Source organism: Nomascus leucogenys, chromosome 9 (assembly GCF_006542625.1).
Source record: "Nomascus leucogenys isolate Asia chromosome 9, Asia_NLE_v1, whole genome shotgun sequence".
In the NCBI taxonomy this organism is placed as follows: Eukaryota; Metazoa; Chordata; class Mammalia; order Primates; family Hylobatidae; genus Nomascus; species Nomascus leucogenys.
The window spans coordinates 4,134,117-4,147,328 of NC_044389.1; the positions used below are offsets into that span (position 1 = coordinate 4,134,117).

General features: G+C 31.6%; 1 protein-coding gene across 4 annotated transcripts in view; it reads right to left on the reverse strand.

The window, feature by feature from the left end:
- Positions 1–13,212, reverse strand: part of NBEA (neurobeachin) — a 723,704-nt gene that overhangs the window by 476,317 nt on the left and 234,175 nt on the right. For 3 of the 4 annotated variants that reach the window (XM_030818537.1, XM_030818538.1, XM_030818535.1), the window contains 4 exons: positions 12,441–12,449; positions 9,964–10,144; positions 7,822–7,952; positions 4,311–4,418 (listed from right to left, as the gene is read on the reverse strand). In XM_030818537.1, the coding sequence (XP_030674397.1) occupies positions 4,311–4,418; positions 7,822–7,952; positions 9,964–10,144; positions 12,441–12,449 (429 nt within the window). The remainder of the gene's footprint in view (positions 1–4,310; positions 4,419–7,821; positions 7,953–9,963; positions 10,145–12,440; positions 12,450–13,212) is intronic. The other variant, XM_030818536.1, reaches the window with a different exon arrangement.

The window sequence follows — 13,212 nt, forward strand, 5'->3', positions numbered from 1 at the left end:
CCCAGAATCCCACTACTGGGTATTTACCCAGAGGAAAAGAAGTCAGTATATGAAAAAGATACTTGCACATGCATGTTTATAGCAGCCCAATTTTCAATTGCAAAAATGTGGAACCAGCACAAATGCCCATCAATCCATGAGTGGATAAAGAAACTGTGGTATATATATATATATACTATGTCGTGCTACTCAGTCACAAAAAGTAATGGAATAATGGCATTCGCAGCAACCTAGATGGGATTGGAGACTATTATTCTAAGTGATTTCTTAGAAAATAAGACATATTTACTGATGATTTAATATTGTGAAACAGTCTGGCTAATGGGGAAAATGACCAAAATACATAAAATCTGTTCCGAATTATTCTTAATCTACTATTTCATACATTGTGGGTTATAGCTTTTCTAGAGATACTTTGTCTTACAAACTGTTTAAAATGCATATTCCTTGCATTATGATGATGATACGATAAACACAGAGAGAAGTGAAGAAATCAAATGCCTAAGCAGTTATTACAAAGGAAAATGAAGCACCATTCTCACTCATAAGTGGAAGCTAAGCTATGATGTAAAGGCATAAGAATGATACAATGGACTTTGGGGACTAGGAGGGAAAAGTGTGGGAAGTGGGTGAGGGATAAAAGACTACAAATTGGGGTCAGTGTATATTGATCAGCTGATGGGTGCATCAAAGTCTCACAAATTGCCACTAAAGAACTTACTCATGTATTCAAATACTACTGTTTCCCAAAAACCTATGGAAATAAAACATTTTTTAAAATAAATAATAGTCCATTATTCTGCACAGGAAAAATGACCTCTAAAACACTGCCAATATTTCAGGCTCCTCATTTCCAAACTCAAAGATAAAATGGAGTTTTTCCAGAGGAGAACAGCAAATGGTAAAAGGTCTGAAACAAACTGGCCAAGTCAGAAAGCGATGACAGTTAAAACAATGGTTGTGGTACGGTAGAGAGATAACTTTAAAATAAGTATGCTTTCCAAAAATATAACAAGTTGCATGTAACCTTGAGAGCTCTATTCAAAAAGCCTAGATAAACTTCCTTCAGGGAAATAATAAGTATCAAGTCTAAATTATATGACCTCTAATATACTAGAGTATATCTAAGGAATAAAATGTAAATCTTTATTAAGCTTCTTTTATAAGCTAGGTAAAACTGATACTTTCAAACCAAAACTGAAAGCAGTTACTGTGGCCCACAGATAATAGGCAGAATAAGAAATAAGGAAAACAAACAAGCAATAAATTCTACTAACTCGATTAACAGGCACTTTACTTCATCTAAGCACAATGCAAACAAGATTCATAATTTATGTGCATTTGCAGGCAAAAAGCAAGTAAGACATATTTACTGATGATTTAATATTGTGAAACAGTCTGGCTAATGGGGAAAATGACCAAAATACATAAAATCTGTTCCAAATTATTCTTAATTTACTATTTCATACATTGTGGGTTATAGCTTTTCTAGAGATACTTTGTCTTACAAACTGTTTAAAATGCATATTCCTTGCATTACGATGATGATACGATAAACACAGAGAGAACTGAAGAAATCAAATGCCTAAGCAGTTATTACAAAGGAAAATGAAGCACAATCAGATTAAGAAAAGATACCAACCAAGAACGGATTCACACATTGCTCAAGCTGTGACAGACCATAATATCCCATAATACTTCTATTTCTAACACTAGAAACTCAGTACCAGGCAATCAGAAGGCATTCAACAAATATGTGTGGAATGAATGAATGAATGCCAACTACACAGTGGCAGAGCTGTAAATAACAGACACTAAACTGCTGTCATAGCTACACGAAAACCTCCTTTATATATGGCATGACAAGAGTTGGCTTTTTTTTTTTTTTTTAAACCCAGATCTCCTAGTCAATTGTGCTTCTTATTCCCAGTTCTGTCTTTGGAAATGAAGCTCAGTATACATAGAGGCTAAACATCTGGGGAATGACTAAATTTTTATACAAATTAATTGACTTGCTCAGGTATTTTATTACTGAGAAGACATGAGCTGTATAATGTTTCTCTGGTCTGCTTTAAGTGTTGCCATGGTGTACCTTCCAAACAACATCAAGGTAATATAACTTGTGTTAATTGGGTTTATATTATGTATCAAGCACTAAATACATATTATCCTAAGCTTCCAGTTAAGGGTTAAGAAAAAGTTAAGACTGAGACCACACAACTGGTATAAGGTAGAGTCAGAATTCAAACCCAGATCTTTCCAAAGCATTCTCTTTTCATCACCATATTTCACAGATACAACCACTGCTGGGTTATCCAACATATTTATAAAATATCCATGAATTTAAGGGAAATGATCATCATCTACCATATAACCTAATTCAAAATTTACTAACAATTTAAACACCATGTCACCCTTAATAGAAACTCCTTCGGTATGTTATATGTCACGTCTGAGTGTGCCTTTGGAGATGAAGATGTGCTCCACGTTTTTAATCATTCATCCATTAAAAAAATCCTTTCCACAACACATTTTTTCATGATGACTATTCGCATTTCTAAATGGTTCAACTGTCAGTAAGAATGTTATCTTCTTTCCAAGTCTAGGTTAGAGTTTAGATTACGGTGAGTTCTTACATTGCGGTTTTTATACTTTAACGTAGTCTCCCTTTTAAAAAAATACCTTCATTATTTATTAATTACAAAAACAATATAGGTTTATTATAAAAAATTTAAAACTACAAAAAAGCATAAAAGGATAAAGAAAAAAATAAAATCTGTTTACCTAGAGATAATCACTGGTGGAATACTGGTATATTTTTTCAGTCTTGTTTTAAAAATAAAGATGCACATATGTATGTACATACAATCAGTATACATATGTAATACTTGTGTAATATAAGTACTTCTACATGCTGTTGCTTTCTCTTAAAATATATCATCATCATTTTCCCTTGTCATTAAATTTCCTTCAAAAATAAGTGCTTAAAGGCTGAATAGGTCACTGCTGAATGACTAGGCCAAGATTTTTTAGGCCAAAATTCTATTACTGGATATTTATAATGTTGCCAAATTTCCTGTAGATATCTCTGATGAAAACATTAAGTTATAGAACCACTGGGTTCTTGTGGTTCATTGGGACATCAAGACTTCTAAGAGTTTTAACCATATTGGCAAAGAGCTATTTGAAAGCTCAAACACCAGTGATATTTGACAGAGCAAGTTTCACTGCACCCAGACAATGCTAGGTATTATCATTTTAAAATTTTTAGTTTATTTAATATTGAAAAATCTCTCACTCTTGTGTTAATCTGCATTCTGTTGACTACTAGGGATACTGAATTTTTATCATGTTTGTTGCCTTGTGTCCATTGTCTATTTTTCTGTTGGTATGTTTGGAATTTTCCTAGCATTTTATAACTAATATATATTGAACAGAGTGACGAGTTTTCTATTGTACATTCCTAACATATAGCATTATTTTACATAACCTAAATATATTTTAATCATTTTCTAAAGTACAAAGCATGCCATTCAATTTACTGTTAAATATAAATTTAAAATATAAACTTTCTTCTACATTTCATATAGAATCAACAACTAAATAAGAATCATCAACTAAAACAAGGAAAACAGAATTCAAAGTGGCTGGTTTATAATACCTACGTTAAGAGATGCTGTCAGCATTGAATCTGATGTGAAACACCATATATGTTTCTATGCAATTTCTGAAAAGGCCAATCTTATTTTTATTTGCCTGGAGTAATTGATCATAAGATTGGAGGGGTCCATGAAACCTCTTTAACTTATCTTTTCCCTTTAGCTTTATTAAGCTATCTTTCTAACTCAAATTCCCATAGATACCTGTACTTTTTAAAATGCAGATTATTCTTTAATTGCCCCTCCTCCAAAAGTAATTGTCAGTAACACCTAACAAACTAATCTCTTTCATCCATAATGTAAGGAACATTAATAATAACAAATTTTTAGTACCTGGAAATGGAGCAAGGAATACTAAGAGAGGAGTAGTTGATACAAGATAAAGTTAATTATAATTTTTCAGAGCTAGTCCTATTCTTAGTATGCAAGCAACTTACATCAAAATTTCAGACCATTTTTTAAAAGTAACATTATCAATAAGCTTTCAGAGAAAGCTAAGGTTCAACCATTTTATAATGAGAAGTATGCAATAAACCAACAATCCCAGATACTAGAGAATGTCGTTTTCATAAGCAGCTTTCTTATAAAATGTATTTCATACGAATGACAGTAGAAGGTTTATTTCAGGGAAACCAATCAGGTATAACTTACCACATCCCGAAAGACAACAGCACGAAGGCGATTGATATCAACATCCTGAAGAAGTCTATCTGGATCCTTAATAGGAGAAAGGTTACCTGGAACATTTTCCAATGGAGTCTTTGAAAATAAAAAGAATTGTGAATAGATAATATATTACAGATAATATATAGAAGTATCACTTCTTAATTCAGGCTAAACTGGTCACATCATGTATCTCCTCCTCTCTGAGTTAACATTTATTGATCATAATCCTCTATTACAATGCATATTTTCTGTTCTCTACTCATGTCATGGTTTCCATACTAGCATTCTTGTTCTTTATTGGCACAGCTACCACTGTAGACTCATAAAGGCAGGTAAGGTTATAGTAGAATAAAGATTCATCTTGGACTTCAGAAGATTTCCTGAGCCTCACTTTCTCTATCTCTAGTTAACAAATCTCTTTGAGTCTCTGGGCTCATTTATCCATCATGCTTTTATAATATATGAGATTATTATACTACATTACTATATGAGATTTTATATGTGTAACCATTTCATGGTCTATCCAAGGTTAGAAACGTTAAGATTAAAAAGAATTAGTCACAGCCCATTAAAGCTGAAAGACATTAAAGATTGTTACCAACAAAACATTTTATAGTTGAAGGAAAAACATCTACAAATTTCAGGTAATGTAGTCACATAGAAGACTACTAAGTGAACTAGGTTCCCTGAAACTCAATCAAGTACTTTCTCACTTATACAGTGTGTTAAAAATTGTATGGATTAAATTAGATAGTATGTATAAAGCAAAATACAATTCCAGCCCATAATAGGTATGCACTTGTTACTCTAACAATGAAAAATAAACAGGGTACCTTCTATTTCTCAATGAATGCCAATCATGATATTCTAGCCCAAAACTAAAATGTTTTGATTCCTTGGCAGCACACAATAGTAAAAAGAGCGTGGTATTTAAAGGTTGATAGTATTTGGTTTCCATTACAATTCCAAAACTTCTGGCTATATGACCATCGGTGAGAAGTTAACCTCTCTGAACTTCAGCTACATCATTTGAATAACAGACTAATAATATTTACTACAGGATGGTTAAAGTAAATAATACATAATTTACAGCATAAATGAATTTATAACACAGATTTTAAGATTAGAAATATTTTCTTTTCTATATAATGTATTTCTCTACCCCAATCTAATTTGATCCTTATAAAGACAACATGATAGGAAAAGGTTGTGTAATTGTTCCTTTTCATACAGTATAAAAATGAGGTTGCATGAAGGTATGGGATTCATGCAAGAAACTTGCAAGAAACTTTCCCACTGCATTCAAAAATTACCCGATTTACTTCCTAAAATGTCACATAAGAAACACATAAACACAGGAAGGGAAAAAAAAACACCACTCAGGTCCATTCATTGTTGTGAAATGTCAAATCTTCCCCTAGTATTTTTACATTCATCACTACTTACCCATTTTTCACTGCCAAAGTTCTTGCCAGATAAATACTGATCAGCTCAAATAAGTTACTACCAATTTCCTTCCCACTGGGCTTTTCTGTCCATATTCTACAATCAGTGAAATACTAGTTATAAAAATCTTTAAGGACTTTCTATTATCTACTTTATTTAGTATATTTATAAAATACTAAATACATTACTATTTTGAAGTGCTTACATCTCAAAGGTGTCACCTTCAAAATACTATTTATTCATTTCACGACAATATATTAAGTGGCAAACTGCTAGACGGGAACAAATCAGTAATAACTGAATGTTCACTGCATGCCAGAAATCTAAGCATGTCAGTCTATTATCACTTTTTGTCTAATTAATACAAACACTCTGTAAATTAAGATTTGTGTCCATTTTAAAGATTAAAAAATGGAGGCACAGAAATTTAAGAGATTTCTCTCAGGTCGCAAAACCAGTTAAGTGGTAAAGCCAGAATACAAACTCAGAACTGTCTGATTCTAGAGTTGTCCTCTTTTTACAAAGTACTCATAGTGCTATAATACTCTGACGTGGCCGGGCATGGTGGCTCATGCCTGTAATCCCAGCACTTTGGGAGGCCGAGGTGAGTGATCATGAAGTCAAGAGATCTAGACCATCCTGGCCAATGTGGTGAAACCCCGTCTCCACTAAAAATAGAAAAATTAGCTGGGCGTGGTGGCACACATCTGTAGTCCCAGCTACTTGGGAGGCTGAGGCAGGAGAATCGCTTGAATCCGGGAGGTGGAGGTTGCAGTGAGCCGAGATCGTGCCACTCCACTCCACCCTGGCAACAGAGCGAGACTCCGTCTCAAAAAAAAAAAAAAAAATTACTCTGAAGTTACAAGGATCTATAACACATAGACACTGCCCTCAAGTACCTATCTGTCTGCTGTGCCTACATAAATGATATCAGGCATTACTGATGATCCATTTGTATTTAATTTCCCAAGCAAATAAGAGCACTATGGAGTCCTGTGAGCAGTAAATAATATATAGTCAAATTACAAATGTTCTCTGACAGTAGTGAAAAAGAAAAAAGTTACAACACTGCAAATAACCAACGAATAGGATAAATATGTGGTTAGTCTGCTTGCCATCTGCAGAAGTTTAAAGCAATAGAACTTTTAAGATGAACTGAACTTCTATTTCATACCTTGACTTATTGAGCAAAAAGTTACTGTATCAATATTAAACATATAATTACAAGCGTAATGAGTGATAACAGACCTATGTAATTTTATGAAAACAACAAACAGAAGAAACAACCCTAGACTGACTGGGGTGGTAGTGACGGTGTCAAAAAACATTTTCCTGAGAAAATGTAGCACTTAAGGTAACCCAGTAGTTGCACAGATTTTAGCTGGATAAAAAATAAGGATGAATACTTTATGGAAAGGAAATCATATAAAAGTCTGAGAAGTTAGGGGGAATAGCTTCTTTTGATGAACTTAATGAGGTCTATGGTATGACTAAAACAGCATAAGCAAGGGTAAAGGGCTCAGAGCTGCTGCTGGAGAAGTAAGCAAGGACCAGGCACAGAACCTCGAAAAGCATGTTAATGAAACTGGATGTGACGCCAAGGGCCAGTTAAGCATATGATAAAGACAGCTAATTTAGAAACAAAATTAATAGTATATTTCAAAATACTCCATTCACTGAATGGGCATTCAATGAGTTTTTGTTGATTATTATGCCTACCCATTTAAGAGGAGAATTACTCATACATTAAACTCTGTGAAAATATATGACTATTAAAAATAGAAGTAACAGTTTTTAGTGCTAATTATAATATTTGTAAGAACTTTATCAAGTAGAAATTGTTAGTAACTTCATTTAATAACCAAAACACACAAATCTCAGAGAAGTTAAGTAATCTTGGTAACAAAATTGTGAAGCAGCCTAGAGCTGCCTGAGGACAATACCCTTGCTCTCTATCACTGAGCAATACCATGGCACTTTGTTCTCATCAACTTAAAAAAGACTTTTTTCAGGTCAATTAGATTTGACCAAAAAAAAAAAGGTTACTTACCTTCGAAGCTGCTGTAGCAGTCACACTTTGAGGAACTTCCTGAGGTTTACTGCTTCCATGGGAAGATTTATTTCCCCTGTCTCTCTGTCTTTGCCGACATTCTAAACAGTTTCTCACAGCAACACAACAAACTATTTAAAAATTCAAAAACATATTGTTAATATAAACTGTTGACTTTGATACCCTGGAAAAAGTTGCAAGTTTATTTCTTCTTCTCTTTCTTTCCCCTTGCTTCATAAATTATTAATCTTAAAATCAACTAGACCAATAATTTTTAAAATTATGAAATACAGTAGTGAAAGTACCTACAAAATATACATATGGTTAAAAATAAAACAAAATACCCATATACCACCAGCTAGCTGAAGAAATACAACATTACCAGAGGCTCTGAAACCCCCAATGTATCCTTCCTTATTCTGTTACCCTCTGAGTTTCACAGTTCTGAATTTATGGATCAATAAAATATTTTTAAACATAAAATTCATATTTGATTTAAAAGTTTAATAAAGCTTCTGCCCTTAATTTGACTATCTTGTCGACTCTACTGAGCACAACTTCCCATTTCGGGCAATAATAGAGTATATCAGTATACTCAAATCTCACAGGTCCCCAGATCCACCTTCCTTCATGGTGGGAAAGTCTCTGGGCTTTGTCAATAAGCATTCAATACGTACATGTTTTTATTTATTCATTTATTTTAAGAAGCAGTAGAGTACAGTAACAAATGGCACAGAGTTTGAAATCAGACCGTCACCTGAGTTTGAATCCTATATTTTCCAGTTTGGAGCTGTGTGGTTTTAGACTAGCTGCTTAAACTATCTGTGCCTCAGTTTTTGTATATGTAAAATGAGGATGAACAAAGTAACTGCCTTAGAGGGCTGTTGTGAGGATTAACTGAATTAATATATAGAAAGTGCTTAGAACAGTAAATAGCACAGGGGGTAATATAAAAGTGTTTTATTATTATTAACTTATAAAAGTTTCCTGTGGTTGATTAAACAACTAAATGTGCCAGTAGTATTAGGATAAAAATGAAATAGGGAGTAAAGTCTTGGACCATATTTAAAAATAAAAGTACAGAATAACCAAATAAATGCAGGTTTCGAGATATTGAGCCATTTTAAAAATATATACATCTCTTTCTCACACAGTTCATTTGGCAGCTCTTGTTATATGTCAATGGAAATGTCTTTAACGGCCCACAGTCAGTTAACCCACACCTCTTGGTTGCCAGAAAGATCTTAATGTGGTCAATCTTTCTCTTATAATGAATACAAAAGGATTCCTCTCAGCTTGCCTGTCTTTAAATAAATAATATGAAACAAACAAAAAAAATAGGTTTCATCCCACCATTCTTAAATCAAGTCTTTGTTCCTTTCTTGAATCAGAAATGAATTTTTGACATAATCTTTAAAAGTTATGGGTGAAAACAGTACATATTAGGAACGTCCTTCCTATTTCATGCCTTGCAGTTCTTATGTCCTGCTCATGATCTAAGGCAAGTACAAAAAGAGCAGTTTTCTGGTTGTTTTGAAAGTCTAGATAGTGTAAATAAATGTTCCTTTTAAGAGAGGTAGAAATGGTTCTTATCTAAAGAATTCATTCAGATTTACTAAGAGGTTTCAGTGCTAAAGTTTCACTGCCACACAGATAAAAGGTGAACACATGGGTATAACAATGTTTATTAGGGACATTTGTTCACCCCAAGAAACAGTAAGATAAGGATAGTTTATTTTAACCTTCTAGCATTACGTGTATCCGACATATTTGTGGGGCCAGGACACTACACTCAGTATTAGTTTACCAAAATTGGATTCATAAATGGATTCGCATTAAAAATCACTTCAATGACAAATGTTAGTCTTATTGATTTTGAAGGAATTCCAAGTATATTTCACTCTTGATTTCAAACTATGAACCATTAAAGATGATCAGTTCTGTGAAATCTCCAATGTGAAGGCATAATTTTTTTAAATTTAATAATTCTGATTAATTATAAAAATAATCTCTGTATCTCAAGATAATCTCTATATCATATAATCATCAACTTCTATCATCAATATTTTATGTACCATAGTGCTTTATAAAGCTGCTCTGTAGGTAATTATTTGACATGCACTATTGTTTTAATAGACTTACCTAATCTTAGGCACTGTCGCATTAAACCTCCAGAAGACATGTTTTTCTCAGCTTCAATCTCACTAAAATTTAGAGAGCTTGCAAACACAAGTACATCAACCATAGCCATCAGCCGGCTGAGGAAAGTTACTGCTGTCTCAGCTGACATGCCTTGTGTCACTTCAATATTTTCCAATTCCGTCTTTAAAAAAGTAGAAGATTTAAGTCTTGTTTAAAATTTGGAAATTTGGAAATATAATACATATACATACATACTACAAGTGAACATAAATTTAATATATTTACCATATTTTATAAATAAAATAAATGTTCAACTAATTCCATATATCACCAGAGCTGGTTACCAAATTCAGTTATTTTACCTACCAATTATCCTTGAATAAAGGAAAAGCCCATTTTAAAATCAACATCAGCTTTAAATGTCTTTAGTTATAAAAATGACATCCTAAACTTAAGATCATTTCACAAAGATATTTAGAGAGAACCACATATATGTACTTACACTAGTTTTGTTTTGTAATTTGTAAAGATTTTAAATTGATATTTCTTTTCTAAAATCTTCATTCCCATTAATAAAAATACATGCTTTGATTTTTCTTTCCTATAGATGTATGATGAATAATAGGGAAAATACATGGCAATTTAACTTAGTATCAAAATGAGATGGCTGTCAAATTAGAATGCATAACAATTTCTTATCCATTTTAGAATAAACTGAAACTACTAGGTACTTTACATGTACGATAAAACTCTAGGGTAAAAATAATCAAGATCGCTAACTCGTCTACAGATATTTAATTCGTGACTTATAAAACTAGTGTTTATAAGTTTATAAGTTAAAAAGAATCATAGCATTCTAGATTGAAAAACTGTACTTTCACTACATTTCTGATTTCAGAGGGAATATTACAAAGTACTGTGTTTCTTAAAATGCACAACTTTATGGTTTTTTAAACAATGTCAACATTTCTTATTTTGTTTTGCACCATGGACTATACAGCATTTTAATTATTTTTGTTCCTTAGGACTAGGCCTCATTTCATCAGTGCCTCAAGGAACCAAGGAAGGGAATACTTCATAAGTAAAAAAAAAATTATTTAAATTTTCTGAAAATGGACACACTAGCCATTCCAATCAACATTACCTCTTAACCAAATGATAAATTCAACTACAAGGTTAGCATATGTAATAGGTATCTACTCCTATTTAATGTTCCATTTTGACATTGTTTATAGCCATCATTATACCTAAACTTCTCCCTGCTTGGAAGAAGCAGGAGAATTAACATGGAAATGTGAGCAGAAAACACTGAAAAAAGAACTCAAAATACTCAAAACATTTCTTGTGCACAAAATGGGTAATAAAAATGATAGGTGACTACTGCAAGCATTATATAACTAAGCTCAGTTTTAAATGATCTATAAAATGTAACAACCATTCCTCCTTCCATTTAACAACAAAATAGGGTTAAAACCATTCTCTCTAAAATGAGCCTGGAAAGAGACAGAAATGTGTTTTCAGTTGTTATAACATTATGCCAATTCAGTACACATGGCATAAAGAAATGATTAATTCATTACTTGGATTTTAAAATGCAGATTCTTTACTTCTTAGCACTTCATGAATATACAGCATCACTTCATAATATCAATTAAAAATCTATGACCATGACATCATAGCTCATAAGAAAAAGCAAAAAATTCATTTTAAATCTGTTTTCAATTTAAAATGTTCTATAAAGGAATGAAGAACTTGGCCATTTCTTAGGTCTATCAAATACTATAAATAATTTTTCAAATGTTAGAATTTAGAATATCTAGATCTGTGTTCACAAGGAAATTCTTCATCATTTTGAATCACTGAAATTGCAGATAGCTATCTCTCTATATTCATTATTTAATGGTTTTGAGTGTTTTGACCTGTCAAACTATGCTTTCATTTTAAAATGAGTGAATTATAAATAGAATTATTAAGGTGTCCATATAATCCACCGAAGTGTTTTTTTGACTGAAAAAATTAAATTTTAAAGTAGAAGGCACTTTTGAAACAATAGTCTAAAAGAGAATTTGTATTCCATTTTATATAAAAGTAATTTAAAAAATGAAGTATGTAAGCATCAAAAGATAGGGCTAAAAAATAAAGATCACTCTCATACAATTATTAAATCTTAAAATAATATATTTCATCCAATTTACTTTCCTTAGAACCAATTAAAATCTGATTGTACATATGACTGTAACACCATTGTGTTCATTATGATAGTTTAATCTAGAGATTATTGTGCATAATAAAATAGTAATACAACAATGCATTGGGAAGATAATCCTTTCAATGACTCTTTTAAATATACAAAAGATACGTCTCACGTTAAAGATGATATGAAAACTCAAAATATAACCAAGTCAAAAATTTCATAAGTAAGTAAAATTAAAACTTGAAACTGAAAAGCTGAAATTTACTACAAAAGTAATACTAACCTTAGAACCCTGGACATGCATTAGACAAAACAGACAACAGACCAAAAAAGTACAAGAAAAGGAAATTATTAAATTAAATGAAAATACAATGTAAAATTGAAACACAAAATAATATATTTAAAAATTATATTTGATTATTTTACTAAAAGCAAAATTCTCAGATTTTCACTTTATAAATTATACATGATCAAGGTTAAATATCAAATATTTAGACTTCAATTTATTTTTTATTGTAGTAACTCTGCCCAAATAATATATGTAAGTATAGTTCATATATTAGAAATAATGCATACTCTATTTTACAAAACAAGTATCTTTTCCTATAATTAATGGAACATTTTAATAAATAAGCTAATGTAATGCCTCTGCAAAATCCCTACCTCAATTCTGGTTTAGGCAGAAATGACTCAGGGAAATGATACCAACCTCTAGAATTTTCTATAAGGAAATAATGTAATTTGTATTCTCAAATATACAGAACCCTTCCTATAGTTGAAAATTCCCAGAAGTTAATAAAATAATAAAATATTTGAGAGATTATAACTTATAAACCACTTTTCCATGATAGAAAATAACTTGATATATTAAATGAGGACTGAATATGAATAAAGGTAATTAAATAGGTATTATACTAAGTTTAAGATTCTTATTACATTAATAATTATATTCATTATATTCAAATATCAGATAGAATTAGGTTTCACAATAAAAATCAACTATTCTTTCTAATTTTGACAAGTACATGTGAGTATAAATCTTAAAATCTGCTATT